Source organism: Cheilinus undulatus, linkage group 10, assembly GCF_018320785.1.
Source record: "Cheilinus undulatus linkage group 10, ASM1832078v1, whole genome shotgun sequence".
In the NCBI taxonomy this organism is placed as follows: domain Eukaryota; kingdom Metazoa; phylum Chordata; class Actinopteri; order Labriformes; family Labridae; genus Cheilinus; species Cheilinus undulatus.
In genome coordinates this window covers 9,919,103-9,941,957 of record NC_054874.1, presented here as the reverse complement: position 1 = coordinate 9,941,957, position 22,855 = coordinate 9,919,103, and the positions used below count along the sequence as shown (strand labels likewise).

The window sequence follows — 22,855 nt, the reverse complement described above, 5'->3', positions numbered from 1 at the left end:
ATAACACTTACTTGTCCGATCGCTCTGAAGTTTACCTTGCATCAGGGTGAGTATGCAAAAGCTTTTATCTAGAAAGCAAAATAAACAATGTTTTTTAAATGCCAAACCATTCCTTCAACTTGACGTGTCCTTGAGGGATGTTTACCTGCAGAGAGAGGGCGGTTCAAACATTTTTGTGGGGAGCAGAAATTGCAAAATGTGTGTCTGAGTGTTTGTGTGTGTGCCTGCTTTGGTGAGAGGAAGATGGCTCTTGCCTACATAATCACACACTGCCTTTACTTTGGTGGCAACCCGCCCCACCACCATCACCACCACCAGCCTCTCTCACATCCAGTCCCTCCCTCCATCCTCCCTCTGCCTCTGTCTCCCTGTGCCTTACTCACAGAGGACCTGCAGAATAATGGAGTCACATCATGCTGCAGCTCTCAGTGTTTTCAGCTGAGCTCTCTGCCCAGCTCTCATCGGGCTGGAGCTCATTTAAACTGGGGAACTGTAATTTTCTGTAAACTCTCACAAGGACTTCTTTCATATATTTTTCTGCGTCATGTCTTCTTATGACGTCTGACTTTTTTCCGTGTTTTGATGTTGATGTGAGGGGGATTAACAGGCCCACCATGGTTTTCCCAACATAAATCAACAGTTTTTCCTACATTTTAGCGCAGGCTGCTTTCTGTTTACCTATAACACGGGATGAGAGGACCTCATTGGGCTTTTTTTTAAGCAGTAACTGCACTTTGTGACAGCGGGCATGGGCCAGATTTTCGCCTCACAGATGGGTCTTTGGGAGGAAAAAGCTCTGGAGCTGAGCTGCTTCACTTAAAGAGAGCAGGTCCGGTTTTGGTTTGGAGGATTTGCGACATGGGCTGAGCTCCTGTGATGACTTCTTTCTCATGAAAGCTTATCAGTTATCCGAGGATGGACGAAGGGAAACGGAGTCGAAAAAAACTTATTGGTTAGACCTTAGTTTAATATTTTTACCTCACGCGGAAAGCGCGCGCACTAGCGCGAGACATCACCGGAGTTTGTGAGCGCAGCAGACTCAAGTTTAAGCTAAATTTTCTGACTCTAAATTTGAAGTTTTAAAGTGGAATTTGGTTGGGCGTGAGTATATGATTCTGTCTTCATTTTTATTACAATTTCGATGTAATGAGTCGTGAAGTTATGTCGAGTTTCCAAAGATAAAATGACAATGCGTCTTTGTGTCTGGTGTTAAAATATGCAGGCGCGTGTCTGAGTAGTTACATAATTTCTTTAGCAGATTAAATGTAGTCAGCAGATGTGGTTTTATCCTTTGCACAGAAATTAGCTTAGACCAAAGTAGCCTTCTCGGGACTGGAAATTCTCTAGTTTTTGTTTGTTTTTACATATAAAGGAGATTCAAACCCTCAGTTTGAAATATTACACCACTTTCTGTAAACTGAGACTCTTTAGTGAAGTCCAACCACCAGAGTGATTTCCACCTCGGTAGTTTTGGGAAGCATCCCCGTCCTTCTGGTCTCCTCACCGGACAATGTTGCTTTTGCGTCTCGCGCTGCTACTCTTCCTCCTCCGGTTCTCCGGTGTGCTGCTGGTGGAGGGGCTCAACACGTGCCAGTCCATCAACCTGGACAAGCAGAAGTCCCGGCGCATCGAGGCGGTCCGCGGACAGATCCTCAGCAAGCTCCGCATCCGCAGCCCTCCAGACGAGGACGACGAGGAGCAGCAGCAGCAGCAGCAGCAGCCGCGCCCGGTACCCCCGGAGGTCATGCTGCTCTACAACAGCACGCGGGAGCTGCTGAAGGAGCGCGCGCGTCTGGCCGAGTCCGCGTGCGAGCGCGAGAGCAGCGAGGAGGATTATTATGCCAAAGAGGTGCAGAGGATTGACATGCTGCCCCCCCGCACAGACACAAGTGAGTCCAGACGATGTATGTGGGGGTTCTCAGTGTGTGGTCCTGGGACTACAGGGGCCAGGAGAAAAATGAAATAGCAATCATCCAAATTTTAGAGTTGAAAACTATTTTTCGGCGTATGACTCCTATTGATAAAGAAATGTATATTTTAGGCCTCCAGTATAAATATCATCATATAAAAAAGGTTTAATTGACCAAATAGCTCACTTCCACCACTACTGCACAGCACAAATATTTTGTGGAAACTAATTAGAATTTTTAAGTAGTGGAAATAGATTTTTAGAGTAATCATACTTCTACATTTACCTTAGCTTGGTTTCACGTTTTTTAAGTTAAACTACACTGTGGAAACTTTCCTGCACTTAAAAATTGTTTAAATCCAGCTCATAACAAAAAGCTGAAGTATTTTTCATAACGTTCATCCTCTGCAACTTCCTTTAATTTCATCAAATTCTTTAACCTTAGATATTTATGTCATTCTCGGTAGGCCAACTTGGGGGCCACCAGAGACAATAACTGATTGAGACACACTGAACCAGAAACTCCTCTTACATTATGCCCAGTATACCACCCATTATATGTTACATTTGCTGCCTACAGGTGGGACTTTTCTAACTGAGTCAGTAAATTCACGCATGGTGTAAAGTGTCTAATGCCCAAAGGCATTCTGGGAAATCTCTGCACATCAGGGGATGAGTGTAACATAATATCAGTAGTATGACAAAAAAAACTTAGAACGAGTGAGTACTGTTTTCTTAGAACTAAAAATGGGTTCAACTCAGAAAAATAGAGCTGATAAAGCTGTGTTGTATTTTTAAGACAACACAAATGATTTTTTAAATTGTTTGGTCTTACAATGTAGTACTGCAGTGTTAGAGCAGTACAAGGTGTGATAACTTAAAAATCAAAACGGTCATTTGAGCTCTATTTTCTGAGTTGATAGAACACATTTATAGTTTAAAGCAAACAATACGCAGCCACTTAAAGCATTTTTGTCATTGTACTCAAATTATCCGATAATCATTCCTTTATCTGCAGAGATTTCCCAAAATACCTTTGGAATTATACACTTCTGCACCATGAGTGAAGTTACCCATTGAGTTAGAAAAGTCCTCCCTGTGGAGAGCAATTTCAATATGGCATGGATGCTAAGCATGATGAAATAATGCTCCATGTTTCAGTGTGTAGTTTTCAGTCATTGTTTTAATAGTCCTTTCAGTGGAGACTGAAGTTAGACCACCTGTGAGAGATAAAAGTAAAAAAAAAATTACAGTAGAAGAGAAACATGTATCTTTGAGAAAAGTTCTTAAGTTTGGCCTTTTGGCTTATTTGGGTTTACAGTGTGTGAAGGATATATCTGATGGTACTAAAAAGCAAATTTCTTATGTATGATGTGTAAGCCATGCATTGAAAGTTGAAGTCAGACTGAAAATGCTCCATGGCTTAGAGTAAAGGTTTAGCAGTAGAAAACACTGGTCAAGTTTGAACTAAACTATGAATGCGTTGACAGAAGTGGAGAGTAACTAATTACTCAAATTACTGTCATTGAGTAGCTTTTTGTGTAGGCTACCTGTACTTTTTGAGTACCTTTTGAAATCAATAGTTTTACTTTTACTTAAGTCTGTTTTGGGTGAAGTATTGTTCTTGTTATGTTTTATTAAAAAATCAATAACTAAGTAAAAAAAGTGAAAATGAAAAGTCAAAACAAGCAGGTTGGCTGTTTTTTTTTAACTACACAAGACATCAGAATCACATCACATCCCAAAACAGCTGCTGGATTTCACCTAATTATAGAGGTGTGACTTTACTGAAATAACCTGGTGGAGATCCTTATTGTCATGTTGTTATTGCCAATAAGAAAACAGATTTGACAGTTTAAATGAAATGTTTGTGCTTGCATAGATTTAAAGGCTAGAAATTTCACTTCTACTGAAATAAATTTTAGCCAAAGTATCTGTATTTTTACTTGAGTATAACAGTCTTGTACTTTCCCATCCCTCTAAATTAGTCAAATCATTGGTGGTTTATTCTTGATGCATGAGTGGTTTATACATGACTGGATGTTTTGTTTTTAACAAATGCAGCATATTTAAAAAGATTATAAAAAGTTTATGCCAACTAGTCTGATACTCTGAAAAGGAAAAGAGTGTTGGGACACAATCCACTATCTTTAAGTATTGCTTGCCATTGCTGAGAAATAACACTGGCTTTTTTTATATCACCAATAAATGCTCTCCTCCTTTACAGCATCTGTAAATGTAGATCTGTGGTGACAAAGCTGCAGGAAAAAACTGATGTTGATTGACCTTAGTTTGGAGGATTTCATTTTAATGCGCGAGGTACTTCCTGGTACATAATTACACATCTGTGTAGTTTTGAGTTGATCTCTAATGCTGTAAAAAGCCCTAAACGCAACATTACCCATACATTAAACACAAGACCAGACACATTTACTCACTCCTCCCAAACCTGTAATTAAGTTTCGAGACTGTCATCAGCAGTAATTATGTGTGAGACAATGCATCATAGCGCTGATTTAACCAGCAGTATAAATAAAACACGAGTCATTATTGAATCATTTAGTCATTCTCTGTGGTTTTTTACATCTAGATGCAGTCCAGCCGTCGGCCCCCAACCCCCACTACAGAGTTGTCCACTTTGATGTCAGCGGAGTGGACCTGACCAACAGCACCCTGGTCAAAGCCGAGTTCAGGATCTTCAGAGCTCCCAACCCGCAGGCCCGAGCCTCAGAGCAGAGGGTGGAGATCTACCAGGTAAACAACTGTACAACAACACATCTGTTTATCACTGGGACTGCAGCAGGAGAAACAAAACTAGCATGTAATTAAGAGTAAGAATGGCTTTTTCAGATTGAATGTAGCATTTTTCTCTCATGATGATGTAGACGGTAAATGTCAATACATCTTAAAACTCAGGCCCCTTATTTTGTACAAAATAAAAGTTTGTATCCTTTCCATGTTAAAGACAAAAACACTTGATCTTCTTTTTGTAAAATACAGTGTTTTTTAAAGGTTTCTTTTTAAAGGGTTTTAGACATTGGGCCAACAAGATTTCATTGACACTCAATAATTAAACTTTACCTTGTATTTTCGGCCCAAGAGAGTCTTTAACTTTTTGCAACAATGTCAGACCAAGGAAAGCTAGAAAACAGAATTACGATGATGACTGTTTTACTCAATGCCATTCTTACGTAGAAAAGTCTGAGAAAATGAACCCACTGCCCTGCTGAATCCTGTGGAAATGTTATCCACAGACTGTCCCAACACACCGTTATCTGTCTGTCCATTAATGTTCTGTCTGTATTCAGCTCCTGAAGCCTGATGAAGAGAGCACCTCCACTCAGCGCTACATCGACTCCCGCACCGTTCAGCCCAAAGCAAAGGGAACTTGGATTTCCGTGGAGGTCACTGAGACCATAAAGGACTGGGTGTCAGATCCAGGTCAGCTTTAAAGCCATTAATAATGTCTGTAAACTTTATCTACTACTTCTTTATTACTTCTTTGTCTCTTCTTCTTCTGATTAGAGAGTAACCTCGGCCTGAAGTTGGGCGTCCACTGTCCCTGTTGCACCTTTGTCCCATCCACTAACAACATTGTTCCCAACAAGAGTGAGGAGCTGGAGGCTCTCTTTGCAGGTTGGTTGGTCTTGTATTTTGACTGTAACCACGTTTGATTTATGTGCAGATCTTAAAAGCACTGAATAGCCCTTAAAAACCACTATAGAGGCCAATAAAATTAATAAATGATCAGTGATTCAATTATCCTGACATGTCAGATGGACTTTTCACTGCATTTGGGAAGGGCAGAATATAAAAAACCCAGGGTGAGTGGGCAATTATTCTGTCTCATTCATGACAGGCCAGTCAGAGCAATGAAACATACACTGTATGGACAAAAGTATCTTGGCACCTGACCACTGCACCAACAGGGTCTGTAATGGCATTGTATTTAAATACATGTACTTAAATATGGAGTTGCCCCCCTTTACCATCTCCACTCTTCTTGGAGGACTTTTCAAAAAATTTTGGAGTGTTTCCATGGGAATTTGTGCTCATTCACTCTGTAGAGCATTGATTAGGTCAGGCATTGATGTTGAATGAGAAGGCCTGGCTCGCAATCTCCATTCCAGTTCACTGATGTGCACCTTTGGGGTTGAGGTCAGGGCTCTGTGCAGGCTAGTGAAGTTCTTCCACACCAAACTCATCAAACCATGTCTTTATAATCCTTCCTTTGTGCACATGGGCACGGGCATGCTGGAGTAGAAAAGGGCCCCAAACTGTTGCCACAAAGTTGGACACTTAGCATTGTCAAAAATGTCTTAGTATGCTGAAGTATTAAGATTGGTCTTCACTGGAGATAAGGGGTCTAGCCCAAACCCTGAAAACCAGCCCATGCCTATATCCCTCCTCAGGCAGGTAACATTGTCCCAGCATCCACCAAACCCAGACCCATCAATCTGACTGCCAAACAGACATGATTAATTTGTCACTCCACAGAACACGTTTCCTATTCTCCACAGTCCAGTGTCAGCATGCTTTACACCACTACATCTGACACTTGGCATTGGTGATGTGATGCTTGCATGCAGCTGCTCGATCACTGAAATCCCTTCCATGAAGCTCCCGCCCCTCAGTTTTTTGCTTTCAATAATGCCAGTGGAAGTTCAGAACTCTTCGGCTATGGAATCAGGAGAGCAATAGCAACATTAACACACCATGCGCCTCAGCAGTCGCTCCTGCTCTGTGATTTTATATGGTCTTCTGTGTCGTTGCTGAGTTGCTGTTGTTCCTAAACGCTTCTGCCTTCTAATAATATCACTAACAGCTGACTGTGGAATATCCAGCAGGGATGAAGTTTCCCAAACCATCTTAGTGCAAAGGTGACATCCATCTCAGTGGAGACTGCATGGCTAGGAGATTGATTTTAGACACCTGTGGCAACAGGTGTGGCCAGATGTTTTGTCCATACAGTATTGAGGCTAGTTGGTGAATCAAACTCATGAGCATAATCATCTTTTACACCAAGAAAAGCTTTCATGGTGGTTTGTTATTCTTCCTCTAATGAAGAAATGTTGCTCAGCTCCGATAACACTGCCGCTGTAGCTACATCTGAGCTAAACACTCCACTGGCAGCCAGTGTTTACCATATTTCAGTACAACCAAATCCCACCTGTAGCTATGTTCAGATGACACTTAAAGGTCCATCCATTCTCGAACCAGGCACAATTGTTTAAAACTGGAGCTTTGCGCGACAGATCTGCCTGATGACACATGTGAAATGTGGTCACTTCATCAGCTTTGCCAGGTTAAGAGTTGATGGCACCCATACAGTCAAAATGAAGATCAATATCTCTAAGATAAACGCTTATGTGCTCTTCCAGCCAATCAACTGAATCAAAAATCTTATGGTTACAGACTTTACAATGTTAGAAACTATAAACAGTAACATTACATTATGAAACCTGCAACTGATACCTCAGCATCATCATTCTTCCAACCTTTTAGCTCTTTGACATGAAGATAAAAGCAGTTAAATGTCACAGAGTCAGGCTTTTAGGCAGATATCTTAGTCTTCAGCCCAATTGTGCTGATTTAAGGTTGAATTCAGCTCTGCAGCAAGTTTCTGTGGATGTTTTCTCCCCATAGACGACTGCTACATTAGTCACATTGTGGCCGCACAAGAAAAAATAGCTGGTGAGCTCAGTATAACACATGAACATAAAAATCAGCAAATGTGACATTAATCGGGCCAAAAAATTGATGAATTGAAAGTGAAGTATTTAATCCTGGCCGCCGCAGAGATGAGAAATCTTCCTTTTAGTGGCTGGTAGTAAAGTCTTCAAAAGGCCCTAAAAGCTCTTGTGGAAGATTTATCAGTGTAGCAGGTCACAAACTATGAACGTAAAGTGACATTTTTTCTGAGAGGCGCCTCCAGAATGATTCATGAACCACTCTGGCTCGACCCTGCAGGAATAATGGAGAAACTGTTCCTCCACACACTGTGAAACTATTAAACGTCAGTCTGTCTGTGTTTCTTCATTTAGGCTCCAAATTACGGCACTTTCCTCAGAATTTACTCACAGCTGAGCCAAGTTTTTTTACTGCTTGGAAAAAATGTCGACTTTTGATACTGATGTAAGACAAGTAGGGGCTTGTTTCCAGTTCTTATGCTTCTATGGGCCAAGAAAAAAAACATGAAATCAGACATAAACAGTCAGGCCTTCATTCCTGGCTAAGAAAAAAGTGTATCATATATTTATTTCTGTCCAAGTACTGTAAAGTATCATCAGCGATAATCAAAACGTAATCTGTCTTTCTGCCTTCATGGAAAAACACTTAAGAGTATTTAATCAAGGGCTGCAGAGGAAACTCATGAACAGAGCATGTAAAGCGGTTAGCCCTGAAAATGATCCACTGTCATTATTCTAAGGTATTAAACTATTAGTTTCCAACCTCTTTGTCTTATTTCATTGTAACGTGAGCCTGAAAAGAGAAGACCATTCTTTACGTAATGAAAAAAGCCACAAATCAGACAAATGTCTAGAAAGCTCAACATCATCTGTTTGGCAGATGACATTTTCCTTTCATGCTAATCACAGGACTTTTTTTTTTTATACAGAGGTCTAATGGCACAATGTCGGCTTTGTTTCTCCTTTAGACTGAGCAAAACACCGCTGGTAGATTGGGGCCAAAGTTTTTTTTTTTTTTTTAAACAGCATGCTGGTGTCACTGCTTAAACAGTGACCGTGTTTACTGCAGACGGTTGCAGATAAAAGAATTATTCTTTACTTTTATTAAATTCTAAAGTCAACTAGAACATCCAACTAGCAGTTATGTACCTCTATATTGTATTTAGTTGAAATTTAGAGAAAGTACACTGGTGGGTCAAGAAGGTATAGTTCCTGAGAAGCGACACTATTGCACAAAGCCTCTGCGACCTCACATATATAAGGTCGCAGTAAGCTTTGATATCCAAAATCCAAATGTGGGTCTGTGCCAAATTTGTCAAAATCCCTCCCTCTGTGCATCTATGAAATATTGTACTCTCATGATTTGAGGCTGGATGACCTTGACCCTTGACCTCCAAAGTCTAATCATTCCATCCTTGAGACAGATTGGACATTCGTGCAGAGTAAAGAAAAAAATCCCTCAAACTTTATTTTTTTAAAGATTGCTTTTTGGGCTTTTTGCCTTTATTTGAATATGAAAGCCGAAGAGAAAAAGGAAACATGAGGAGAGAGTGTGGGAAAATGTGCACCAAACTGGAGCAGGATTCAGGATCAATTCTGCTTCTAGTGCACTGAGAACTCTATCCTCTATAATAGGGGCCAGCTCCATCATTTGTGCAAAACTGGCACCCCCCAAAATTGTTCTTTAGATATTGAGCTCAAAAGCAAGGGATGAACATGAAGCATGTCAGATGGTTTCTGCCTCCTCATAACTCTACACACTACAATTAGTACAAATCCTGATTCTTATAAGGACAGCTTCACAACTCTCCTTCCTGCTTCTTTTGTACCAAAAAGGTGACAGCAAAGTTGTGAAAAATCCAACCAAAGCATCACCTCACAGTGTCAAGAACAAGGCCACAGTAGGGAACATATCCTCCAACATTAGTGGTAGCCTGTGCCTGATGTTGAAAATGAGGCTCTGGCTGCCTGGAAGGTGTCAGAGTCACGCAGTTATCTTGAGCCTCACTGGGGCTTGCGTGCTGCTTTTGCAGATGTTTGGAAAGATTTGATGAGGAGTTCACAGCAGACAGAGTTGTTTCTGACTTTGGCAAAGTTTAAACTTCATGTCACATTCTTGTCCTTTTGTGCAACAAATCCATAGAAATGTTCATATCTCCACGCATCTAAATACGCCCTTATTTGAACTACATCACCGTTTTCTTCTCCATCCTCCATGGACTGATGCTGACGTCAGCCTGAATTAGCCAGTGTTGCATAATCAAGCATTAAAAGGGGCGCTTGATTTATCTTCTTCATGCTCCCATTCTACACATAGAGGATTTACAGTAATGCGAGTATGGAGATTTTTATTTTACAATAACAGTAACGTGATGCTAAGCAAGCAGCAAAAACATGTTACACTACTGCAGGGTTCATCAGCTACATTTGTTAATGGGCCAGCTTCTTCCTTAATGGGCGTTTTGGGGCCAGACTTTCAAGTAAACTCAAAAGACATTTTTTTCTAATTAACATGTTTTTAAATTCTTTTTTTTTCTTTTAAATGTATGTCAATTTTAGCCCTTTAAAGTGAGACCAGTTCCTATACCATAGCCAGCCACAAGGGGGCAGTTGAGATATTTTAGCTGAATATTTCTGTGGCTGTCATGTTCTCCATTACTGAGTTTGAAGCTAATATGCTGTGTCCTGATTGGTAAAAACCCCATGCAAGAAACAGGTCTTTGGTCTTGATTCTCAGGCAGAAAAACACCTGAAGTTAAAAAAGATATATCCAGGCTGATATTTTCAGCAGATATTTTGGCAGTAAATACCAGCCTGTATTAGCTGTTAATATTTGCTGAATGTACGAATAAGTTTGTGGCATTTCGGATTGTTCTACAGACTCAAGTTTGTTTCTTTGTTCACCCTACTTAAAAAAAAAGTGTATAGGACTGAAGTTTTAGGTCTGTACGGCATAAAGACCCTGTAAAGTGAAAATAAATCTGTATTTAGGTTGGTTGTATGACAGGCCACTGTATTATGAACCCACAGGTCAAATTTCAGTCAGATAAAACATCTCTAAGTTTATAAAATTAGCTTCAAAATCATCACGCCCACTCGTGAGAAATATGATCCTCTGAAATTTAAAACAATGCTGCATTCTGAATGGAGGATGGCGATCATGCTATTAGCCTGCCACTTGACCTTATGTTGACCTTATGATCAGAGCGCAGCTGCCTGCCTTGGTGCCAGAGCAGAGACAAAGTCTGTTTTCTGGCCCAAATCTCTGTTATGATGCATTAAATGATCCATAGACCACTGTGGCTGATAGATTTGGTAAATTTACCTCACAATGAACAAAAACAGCATTTAACAGACTGTTAACTTTCAACGAAGGCAGTGACATCAGCTAACAACAGACTGTACTGAGATGAACTGCACTGTGATTTTATGTCCTAGTGTTAGAGGGATGGGGTCATTCCCCACTGTGAGCTAGTGACATCACCAGCCCACATATTTGCCCCGCCCATATTAAACCAAGCCAAGAGGGAGGTGAAAAACTTTCTACCAGTTTAAATCCAAAATTCAGTCACATGTAGATCTCAGTGGTTTCACATGTTTACAGCAACCATATTCCAACATATCTAGTGTGTTAAGACACAAATTTTGGATTTCATGGTACAGGGTCTTTAAATAAATGTCCTCATCAATATCAGTATCAGCTAAAACGAATTTTCAAATATTGGCGTAATAGATATCTGCAAAATCCAACATGGTGCATCCTGACTTAGTATGATGGCTTTTTATTTTACTCAGGCTTTTGTTTTCCGTGAGCAAAGACAATTTCATCCTTCCAATAGCAGACAACTGTGAATCAAACACATTCTAATCTAAGGTCCCTTGCTGTTATTTTACACTGGCTTTACATCAAGAGTTTTTGTATCTGTTTGTGGATTAACAGCAGTAAATAGAATTTACTTTAAGTCTATTCAGAGACGAGTAGACCCTAGAGGTATAACGACAACAAAAACTGAATTGAGAAATAGTCTTCTCACTGATTGGTCATATGATGTTAAATGTCATTTCCATGGCAATACTTTGGTTCATTTGTATACTTTGCTCCTGAAGTTAGGATAAACTTTACGTGCCCGCAATGCCACCATGCTTACCCAACTAAAGTTTCAAACTAACTAGTATACAAGGTTTAGTGTGAACTTTTAACTTGACAAGAGCTTCAGACAACAGGATTCTTTGCAGCAGATTTTTTTACTTTCTTTCTTTTTTGGCTAACCACTGTAAAATTACTAAACTAGAAAAGCACTCAGAGAGTGCAGACCTCCACCATTAGCCCTATCTCCCAATAGTAAAGAATCCTTTAAAAAACTTCTGGATCCAGACGGTGATCCGGATCACTCCCAAAATCTAATCAGTTCTTCCTTATGCCATTTCTGACATTTCCTGAAAATTTCATAAAAATCTATCCATAACTTTTTTAGTTATGTTGCTAACAAACTAACTAACCCTGCCGATCACATAACCTCCTTGGCGGAGGTAAAAAAGATGTCCTCAAAAACAACACACCTGCTAGTTTAAAGGTCACATATTATGCAAAATACACTTTCCAGGCTTTTGTAACAAAAATATGTGCCCCTGGCCTGTCCACAATCCCCCCAAGAATCAGAAAAATCCATTTCCACCTCTCCCCTCTTTCTCCACCTTTCAGAAAAAGTGTGCTAAAACAAGCCATTCTCAGATTTTCCCCTCATGATGTCATGTGGGGAGTTAGCCCTGCCCCCAGGTTTGGTTGGCCCTTCCCACTTGGAAGAAAGCTCCACCCTCCTCTTCTGATCCTCCCCTTAGCTGCGAGCTGAGAGAAGGTTCAGGAGAGCCAAATCCATTAAGCCACATCCATTTTCTGAGAGGGGCGGGGTCAGACAGCTCAGTAACATTTAAAGCAACAGACAAAGCAACAGCTCGTTCTGAGCAGGGCTGAAACAGGGGGGTTTTTAGACATGCAAAAACCCAATACTGGAGTGTTTTTTCAGCAACAAACTTCACAGGCATGTTTTTGGGGACCTCTGAGACCAATATAAACTTGTCTTAAAGGGGTAAAATATGTGACCTTTAAATATACAGATTTAACCTTGCTGTTGAACTGTTTGTGTAAAAGGGTTTGTATTGTGTGATCTCTCCAGTGTTTCTGACATGAACATCCGATACACTCTGTGCAGGTGTGGATGATGAGCAGCTCCGTCAGATCAGAAAGCCCGGTCAGGTAAAAGGTCAGTCAGACTTCAGCACCAAGACGCCTCATCTCATCCTCACTGTGCTGCCTAGCGACCGAGTGGACAACCCTGCCAAGAAGAACCGCAAGAAGAGGGCGGCTGCCACCGATGCCTCAACCTGCTCCCGGTAGGCTGCCAACCAGCTGATTTTATGTGTGCGTGTGTGGTTTCTGTGTGTGTGTGACTGACATTCCTCAAGAATTTGTAGTTTATAACTCTGAAATATAGTTGTGGTGTGCAGAGGGTTTCAGTTTTCATTTCCTGCTGACCAGAAACACATTTTACAGATAATTGTGAGGTTACGTTGACAATATTGAGCCAGTGTTCAGAAAGTTTAGAGAATGTTATTCAGAGTACTCAGCAGGGGACAAATCTCACAGCTGTGCAAAATCATTGCTTTATAAAGTCATCTTTCTATAAAGAAGAATATCACCAGGATGGGAGTTTGATGTATTTCCATCTCTTTCTGTCTCAGCGGCTCAGACCACGGCTGCTGCCTTCGCTCTCTTTACATCGACTTCAGGAGAGATCTTAACTGGAAGTGGATCCATGAACCCAAAGGTTATAAAGCCAACTTCTGTGCAGGAAGCTGCCCATACCTCTGGAGCGCCAACAACCACTATAACATGGTGAGGTTTTTTATTTTATTTTTTTAGATATAAGGTTTAATATCTGAGGGTTTAATGTTTCTTCAGCATGCTGAAAATAGTCTTATACAGTACCTACCCTGGCTGCAGCTCAAGACTGGAACATTAAAAATGACAACATAGAAATGGTCTGTTTTTGTCAGTGATGGTGTAGTTTACTTTCTAAGGTCACACAAGCATGACTTTAATTTTCAGTCTGTTTCTTTGACATTTAAAACCTCCAGCAGAAGCTTTAAGCATGTAAACTGTGTAATTCTCCAATGCTAAGCTGGAAAACCTGGGACTAAAACCACTGATGTCAAATCTTCTTTTTATTAGTGGGGATGCTGAGCATCCACACTATTGATTTTAATCATGCTTAAATAGAAACCCATTCCATCATTCTAAAACAAGCTCCTTTTTCCTGTGGTTAAGTCTATGTCATTATCTTTGATCTACCTGTAGTTCCTTATTTCCTTTCAAAATAAAAGCAGGTCTGTATACAAACAAAAAATAAGTTACCCTTTTTCATGATATTTCAAAAATCAAAATAACACAAAGTGGGTTGAAAAAGGGGAGATTAACCAAGACATCCGAGGGCACACTGTGACGGTAGCATCTTCTCTGTCAATATAGCGCAGTACATCTGTGAATTCATGAGACCATCAGTGACACCTGCAGCCCAGCATAAGGACACTGCCACCACCATGTCTCACTGTAGGCACATCACTGCAAAAATGATCGGTCTAGATTTAAATAAAAGAAAATTGATTCTAGTCTGAATCTTCTCAAATCAAGTGAAATTATCTGCCAGTGCAGTGAGATCATTTGACTTGGCAAGATTTCTTGAAATAAGATTGTTAAATCTAGAAATAAGTAAGTCGACAGAACCCTTCAAAAGGCTTGAAATAAGCAGAAAATGCTGGTTTTAAGCTGAGATTGCTTAAAACTGAACTTCCTACGGCCTAAAATAAGTGGAATATTTCAACCTAATAAGCATGTTTTTGGTGGTGGGAGGAACTTGGAGAGAACCCACACATGCATGCCATGGGACAACATGCAAACTCCACACAGAAAGGCCCTGACTGGGAAGCGAACCAGGGACCTTCTTGCTGTGAGGTTAACAGCGCTAACCCCTGCACCACCCTGCAGCCCCAGGGTGATTTCACCCTGAAATCACGACCAGGATGGCACATTTGATAGCTGTCACCATTTATTAAACTGTCAGCACAATCAACAGTGAGTCAGGGTTGCTGCACATTCTCAAAATCAGTCTGATGACATTCAAGACCTTTTTATGGCTGAAACAGACATTTTAACGTAACTTTTGTACCGCAGAGCAAATGGTAATCATCATACGAAAAATATGTTCCTAATGCCAAAGGAGGACAAGATAACCCAAAAGAAAAAAAAGGAAGAATAAAAATTGAAATAATGCTCTGTTGTCTCTCAACCATCTCAGTTCTACATCAGCATTTTTCAGTTGAAGTATCTTTCAAAATTCAGGCCTCTGTAAAGTAAAAATTAGACCTAAGATCAACTCGGTGAGTGATTTAAGCAAATAACACAGAAAAACTTGAGTTTATTACTGAATCTTGAAACAAGATCTATTTTGATGAGACTGTGGGTGAGAAAACTAATGTAGCTTATTTTAACAGTTATTTACTTAGTTTAAGGACTTCCTGTCTGATTGATACAAAAAAAGATATGATCATGCTTGATTTAAGATTATACTTAAAAGTTACACACTTAAAATAAGAAATTAACTTTAAAAACAAGATAAATTATCTAAGACTTCTTTATCTAATTTTTAAAATCTTGGTAAGCACCAAATAATTTGCAGTGCAGGCATTTTTCTTTGTACTCCTCCCCTTTGCCATGCCATACAGTTCTGGAGCCATTACTTCCAAAAACAGTATCTTGGTCTCATCACTCCAGAGAATAGAGTCCCAGTAGTCTTCATCTTTTTCAGCATGGGCCCTGGCAAATCCTAGGCGGGCTCTTTAGTGCATGAGCTTCCTTCATGGACGACACCCATGCATGCCATTCCTCTGCAGTGTACGCCGTTCTGTGTCATGGAAAACAATCGCCCTAGTTTGGCTTTCTACCTCTCTAGCTGACTGCAGTGAACTTGCATGGCGATTTTCTTCAACCCCTCTCATTAGAAGACGCTCCTCTGGCGGCCATTACTTCTGGCCTGGATGTCTCTGTGCGATGGTTGTAGTTCTGTCTTTGTTTAAGTTTTGCTACAGTATTCTGACTGATAAGTAAAGTTTCGCTGATCCTCTTGTAGTCTTCACCTTTCTTGTGTAAAGAAATATTTTTTTCTCAGGTCTTGTGACATTTCCCTTCCATGTTGTGCCATTGCTGACAGCATGAAATGGGAAGGGGTTTTCTTTTTAAGAAGCACCCTTGTACAGTCAATTGTCTGCCAGACACCTGGTAATGATTAATAAGACTCATATGTGATTAAATTTGTAGTCTAAAATTTAGCTTTGCTCCTAAAACTTTTATTGGGTTGTATTCATTTTTGTAACATGGTTTTGAATGAATTTGTTAGAAAATTTTATGTTTTTATGTGTGCTTATTAACAAATCAGTTGCATTCAGTGGCCCATGTTTGTGGGAGTATTTTGTAGTATAGTATCCCATAGAAAACTTTGATTCTGAAAGGAAATTAAATGTTTTCCGTCTACACTGCTGGGATGTATTCATTTATGCTGAGCACTGTACATCACGGCTAGTATTCTTTGCTAAGTAGAGCTTTAGGTTAGTTTAACAGCTGGCTTAAGTTACCTTACAAATCATTTTGGGTGGAAACTGTGACACAGAACTCAAGTTATCTGAAGTAACAGGAGATTTATGTAACGTTGCCTCAGCTGGAAAGAATTCAAATGACTTGTTTAGGACTTGAACTCTACGTTTCAGACCTCTGCTTGGACTCAAACTTGCCTGTCTTTACATGTGCCTTGACTCTGGACTTGAGGCCAAAGACTTGAGTCTTTAGTTTTGACTTACAAAGGAAGACTGTCCCACTTCTGCCAGATACCAATGAATTCATATCTTGGTTTGTCAGGATATCAGCAGTCTTTTACCTACACAAACGTAACAAATTAACCATAAAACCCTCTAAAAATATTAAATTTGGCTTACCTCTTTTTGTAAGACCTAGTGAGGAATAATTTTTCTTTGCCCCCGTTCACTCCTAATCATGGTGATCTGATTCACAAGCTTTTGTAATGAAAACCGATCCTGTAAACAGAAATCATCTGTGAACATCAGTCTAAACAAAAACAAAAACCTCTTTAACTTCAATAAGTGATCTTGGCATGGTCAGAATCAACCTCCGGTTTGACTCCAGTGTTTGGAAACTTAAAAACACAGCTGACATTTGCCCTGAAAAGAGCTTAAAGTGTATTGTTTATGGTGTCTGAACACCATAGTTAGCTGAGATCGGTTAACCCCAGTGTCATAAGTGGGCTGTCACCTCGCAGAAGCCCTTAACAGAACATATTGTGTTACGTAACTCCAGCTGTCTGTCTCAGAGCCGATGGCTGGAAATGCAGCCGCACAGGCTCTTAAAGCAGTTCCTTGTTTATTTCTCCCCCTCTTTATATCTTTATTATGATAGAGACATACAGCATAATATTTTATTGTAAACATATATACTGTGTCTTATTATTCTCATTATTCAATTTGTTTTTAGGCTCCAATACATTTTTGTCAAAGCTCTTGTAAAAGGTTTTCACTGTTTATGAACCAGACTGAATTTTAGACCAATGCCGCTATGTGACCATCAAAGCCTACCAAGACCACAATCAACAAGACAGACTACTTCTATATAAAGATTTTTAATGCCTGAAACAGCTGCCTCGTTGTGGGTGTCAGACAAAGGGAGTAAACAGCAGCTGCTAAAACAGCCGGTTACATTTTCCACAACAAACATTCAAAGAGAGTTATATTTTTGGCTGTTAAAAGATTTTTTGTTAAAAATACAACTGAAGACGCTTGCAGGACGAGCTCACTAAAAGAGAAGATGTACCAGTCATCCACAGGGGTTGCAAAATTCTGCACAAACTGAAAGTTCCTCATGGGAGTTTTTAACATGTTAGATTATTTTACCAGAATGAAACAGAATTTAATTTCAACCTATGGTTATGGCTGTCAAATGTTACATTTTTAACTGCATGAATCCAAGAATTTCTGTCATTAATATAACCATTTCCCTTTTTGGTTTCATTTTTAAATTCCACTTTTTTGTATTCAAACTGTTTTTGTTTTGTTTTTGCCTTGAAATGAGGCTAAGTGACTTCCTGCTTTAATCTTGAAAAATATAACAAACTACAGGTAGATCAATGGCTGTGTCTGCAATCACGCCATATTCACTATACAGTACAAGGCACTTCATAGTAAAATATGCCGTTGTCTAGTGGTGTCCAGATTCTTGTTATACCCTATATAGTGCGGTCATTGTATCCCACATTGCATTGTTTATTGATAATTACCATCATGCATTGCAGTTTAAGTCAAACAAGCAGAAAGTGATGTTAGAGTGCTCTTTTACAGCGTATTCAGAAAGTATTCAGACCCCTTCACTTTTTTATGTTGCAGCCTGATGCTACAATCGTTTAAATTGTTTTTTATTCTCATTAATCTACACTCAGTACCGCATCCTGACAAAGTGAAAACAGAACTTTAGAATTTTTTATAAGTTTATTAAAAATAAAAAGCTGAAATATCACATTAACACAAGTGTTTGGACCCTTTGAAATAATACTTAAAATTTAACCCAGGTTCCTCCTTTTTCGCTCAATCTTTGCTGAGGTGTTTCTACACCTTGACTGGAGTCGTGGTGGTATATACAATTGATTGGACATGATTTGGAAAGGCACACACCTCTACAGAAAGCCTCATGGCTGACAATGAATATCAGAGCAAAAACCCACCATGAGGTCAAAGGAACTGAAAGTTCCACATCCTGGCCAAACTGAGCAATCAGAGAACAAGGGCCTTAGTAAGAGAGGTGGAGAGTTTGATGGTTGTTCTCCTGGAACTTTGTTTCATCCTACAGGATCTCTGGAGCTCAGATTGACCATCAGGTCCTTGGTCACCTCTCTTACTAAGACTGATTGTTTAGTTTGGCCGGGCAACCAGCTCTTGGAAGAGTCCTGGTCGTGACAAACTTCTTCCATTTGAGAACTGTGGAGGCTGCTGTGCTCCTGGGAACTTCCAGTACATCAAAAATGTTTTTGTAGCCTTCCCCAGATCTGTGCCTTGCAACAATCCTGTCTCCGAGCTCTGCAGGCAGTAGACTGAGGACATTTTTCCCCTCAAAGAATCTTTGAAAGTGATATATTTAACTCTGAAAAGAAAGCGGATTAGATGCAGGGTTGCCAGGTCTGTGTAACAAAACCAGCCCAATGGCTGATAAAAACTAGCCCAAAACCAAGCACAATGCTGAAATTCAAAATAATACAGTAAAAACTCTGCCACACTGCATATATTGCTTGTGTGCCTGCAGATATTCTGCTTCTCTATGGGTGGCGTGTATGTCTGGGTGCTATGTTCCATGTTTTTCTGCCTCTCTGCCGGTTGTTTTAGTTGTACTTGAGTGTAAATAGAGTAGTTTGTTCTGCTACAGATATTAGATACTCATACACAAGACATAAAAAATGGGTCTGCTCAACCTGCGGACAAAAAAATCTACCCGTGGCAGTACGTTAAACTTAGTCCAATTCCGCGGGAAAACGAGGACCTGGCAACCCAGATTAGATGTTCTGTTTTTAAACATGCTTTGACACTTTTACACAACAAATCAGCACAGAGCTTACTGGTTCAGCTGTGTCCACAGGAGGCACCAAAGCAAATACTTACAGAAAGCTTCTCACAGGAGCTTTAAGTTCAGGAGGGAAAGCCTTTAGGTAACAATAACAAAGGCTTTTAAAGTGATGTGTGAAAATGACCACAGCATTATCTCTCAGATTAGTATGAATCACACAAATAAAACATGGCATGAATACAGAAACTGCTTTTGTGTTAGCATACTCCAGCAGCATTGATAGTAAGATGTTTTCTAAGGCTTTTAACTCTCTGTTTCCTCTGCCCCCTGCTCAGATCCTGCCCCTCTACAACAAGCTGAACCCTGAGGCCTCAGCCACCCCTTGCTGTGTCCCCCAGGACCTGGAACCCCTCACTATTATGTACTTCATTGGCCGCACGCCACGTGTTGAGCAACTTTCCAATATGGTTGTCAAATCCTGCAAATGCCGTTAGACTCAGAGGAAGATGTGAAGGGAAGTGCAGAGGAGGAGAAACCAAGAACTCTAAAACTTTATTCGGGAGTGGGATGAAAACTACAGGACACATGGACCCTCTGCTCAGTAATCTTTGCAGTCTCATCACCTTTAGCAGACTTATAAGGTCTTTTATTTTTTCTTATTTGCTTCCAGACTCGAATATCAGATTTTTGGCATGAAACCTTCTTCAACTCTGGAACTCTCCATCTGACATAGGACACTGTAAATAAGACAACATGGCTGTATTAAACCTGTTCTGTATATTAAAGAGGGTGCTGTGTGATTGGGCCACTTTTCTTTGAATGAAAAGGATTTTTTTTATCAGGATTTTTGATGAACACAGGTCATATATTCCTGCGGCTGTAGGCAGCAGAGCGAGCGAGACTTATTTGCTTTAGGTTTGAAGGTGTTGATAGGATGGAGGCGGTGTGGAAAGGTTTTCACAGACTGAGATCTTTTTGGGTGAGGGAGGTAGGGAGCAGATAGAAAAGAGAGAGGGAGAGAGAGAGAGAGAGAGAGAGGGAGGCTGTGTCCAGGCTGAGGCCCTGCCAGCTCTCTGCGGTCCCGGGCTGAAATCTGCCCGGCGTAAACAGGATGTGAAAGATTTCCAGACACCGACCCGACCACTCACGGAATGCTAGATTTAAACGCTCCCCTCATCTCTTCTGTCTCTCTCTCGCTCTCTCTCTCAGTCGAGGTTCTGGGATTTGCGGTGGGAGGAGAGAGGGAGAAAAAAGAGACTTTGAAATGAGACATGGGATGATAGGGCTGCATTTGGAATGGCTACAACTTTGGAAGGTGGTATTTTGCAGCCTTAGCAAATTTGTAACTATTTGGGTCTGACTCAAACGTTCAGTAATCTCAATCCTGTGCTCCTTTTCTCAACGTGCATTTGTTATCTTATTGTTAAAAGCTGTTGACTCATTGCTATTTCTACACCCTGATTATATTTGTGCCATACCTGTGTTTGACCATCAGCCTGATTCACAGTTTTTCTCTACACCCAAGAGTCCACATTGACCACTTTTGATAGAATGTCTAAATGCTGAAAATAAAAAAAACACATCTCCAGGGCTCATTTTAAATATAGGCTCTCTGGTATGCCAGTGGTTTGCGCGTGTGCGTCTGTGTGTGAGAGAGAGAGTGACTTGCTGTGTGTGTGTTGGCGAGGTCATGTGTGATAGCATAGAAATTATTCCCTGGCTTTTATTGTGAAAGGTTATGCGATTGTGACAGGGCACGTTCTCTGTGTGACCCCGTTGGTTGTGGACGTGGATTTATGTTTTTTCTTGTGTGCTTGCATGTGTTTGTTTACAAACCTGGTTGACAATAAAGCTTGATTTGAAGAGGAAACAGTCCATCAGACAAATACAAGAAGATAGAACAACTCAATAAGTTTTTATAATGCATAAAATATCCAACTATGGTGAATTCAGGTAGAATGGGGCGGTTAAACAATAACATTTTTATTTTCTCTTTTTTACTTTTTTGCCAACTCCTGCTGAGATACCTTATAATAAAAAATGCATAACAAGGATGTGGCAACACCATAGGTGGGCACCGAGCATCTAACAGGAGGTTGAAAAGTTTTCTCTGCCAAAAGGATTACAGCGTGGCACTCTGCACATGTTTTAATAAAGAAATGCGGTCCAGCTAACCGCTCCACCAGCTCACATTGTACAGACCCACACTAAGCCCCCCTACCCCCGTAACTTTTGCAAATTCATGCCAAAGCAAGAGCAGAAACATCTTTTCCAAGATGAAAAGCTTTCAGTGATGTTCCTTTCTCTTTATTTTATAAAAAATGTGATCCAGTTGCAATAAAACTGCCACTATTCCTAGCTAACCTCAGCGTGAGTTGCTGTTGCCTCAGAGTACAACTAAGCCCCGCCCATAGCTACCACCTGGCTCTCTTCAAATGACGCTGATTGGTCCAAAATAGCGTCTAGTTCGCCACAACAGTGTTAATTTCATTGACTAAAACTATGACTAAAACTATTCGTTGTCAGCCTTTTATTCCATGACAAAAACTAGACTAAAACTAACAAAAACAGATCTGTGATGACTAAAACCGACAAAATCTAAGTTAAGTCTTCATCAAGATGACTAAAACTAGACTAAAATGTAATGTAGTTTTTGTCAAACATTCAAAATCTGTGATATTTCTCCACTGTGGGTAAATCTGTTGGAAAAACAATGCATCTCTAACTATTCTGCCTCTCAGCTGTAGAAAGCAGGGACCCCTGGTTTGGCAGAGTGCGAAGAACTCACTACCCTGATTTGGTACCAGATTTATTCAAGAAAATAAATGCTTGGACTAAAAGTAAAGACTAAAATGTGAGGACTTTTTATGGACAAAACTAGACTAAAATGTTTTGAGTTTTTGTCAACTAAAACTAGACTAAAACTAGAAATGATAGAAATGAATAAAATGTGACTAAAACATTTCATTTAAAGACTACAACTAAGGCTATAATTAAAAATAGCAGCCAAAATTAACACTGTGTCACAAACGTTGCAGATGAGAGCTTTACAAGATGGATTTGCCTGATGACAGACATGGAGTCTGGCAAATCCATCAGCTTTGCAGGGTTACGTACATGTTGCCCAGTCAGGGTATAAATTTTTCCATTTTCAAGTTTTTATATTTCTTGCATCACCCCTAAAACATCTAAGAAAAAATCAATGAGTCATTTTTTTCTCGCATACACTGTATGTACAAAAGTATTTGTCCACGTGACTGTTACACCAACAATGTATTCAAACTAGAGCTGTCAAAAGATTGAAATGTTTCACCTTGGAGCGCTCAGGTATTTTTTTTACCATTGTGTCTCGCCTGGACTTTTTGTCTTTAAAAGCTTGCAAAACCTAAAACCTGTCTTGCACAGTCAAGCTCTTATCATTTTTTTAGGACAACTAAACATTGTGTTGTCCCAATGCACATGTGTGCTGCAGAAATGTCACTTGATTTTTTTAAGTTATAGTGACTATTAAAACTAAAAAAGGATGTATTACACAGAAAATACGGAAGAGTATTGGGGCCACTGAAAAAAAAAAATTTTGTTACGAAA

At 40.1% G+C, this 22,855-nt stretch overlaps 1 protein-coding gene across 1 annotated transcript; it reads left to right on the top strand.

The window, feature by feature from the left end:
- Nucleotides 1-396: 396 nt before the first annotated feature.
- tgfb5 (transforming growth factor, beta 5) lies at nt 397-21,089 on the top strand. Its single transcript, XM_041796884.1, has 7 exons — nt 397-1,889; nt 4,500-4,663; nt 5,218-5,350; nt 5,435-5,545; nt 12,810-12,990; nt 13,339-13,492; nt 19,603-21,089. The coding sequence occupies exons 1-7, from the start codon at nt 1,511-1,513 to the stop codon at nt 19,759-19,761; spliced, it is 1,281 nt and encodes a 426-aa protein (XP_041652818.1). The 5' UTR covers nt 397-1,510; the 3' UTR covers nt 19,762-21,089.
- Nucleotides 21,090-22,855: the final 1,766 nt, after the last annotated feature.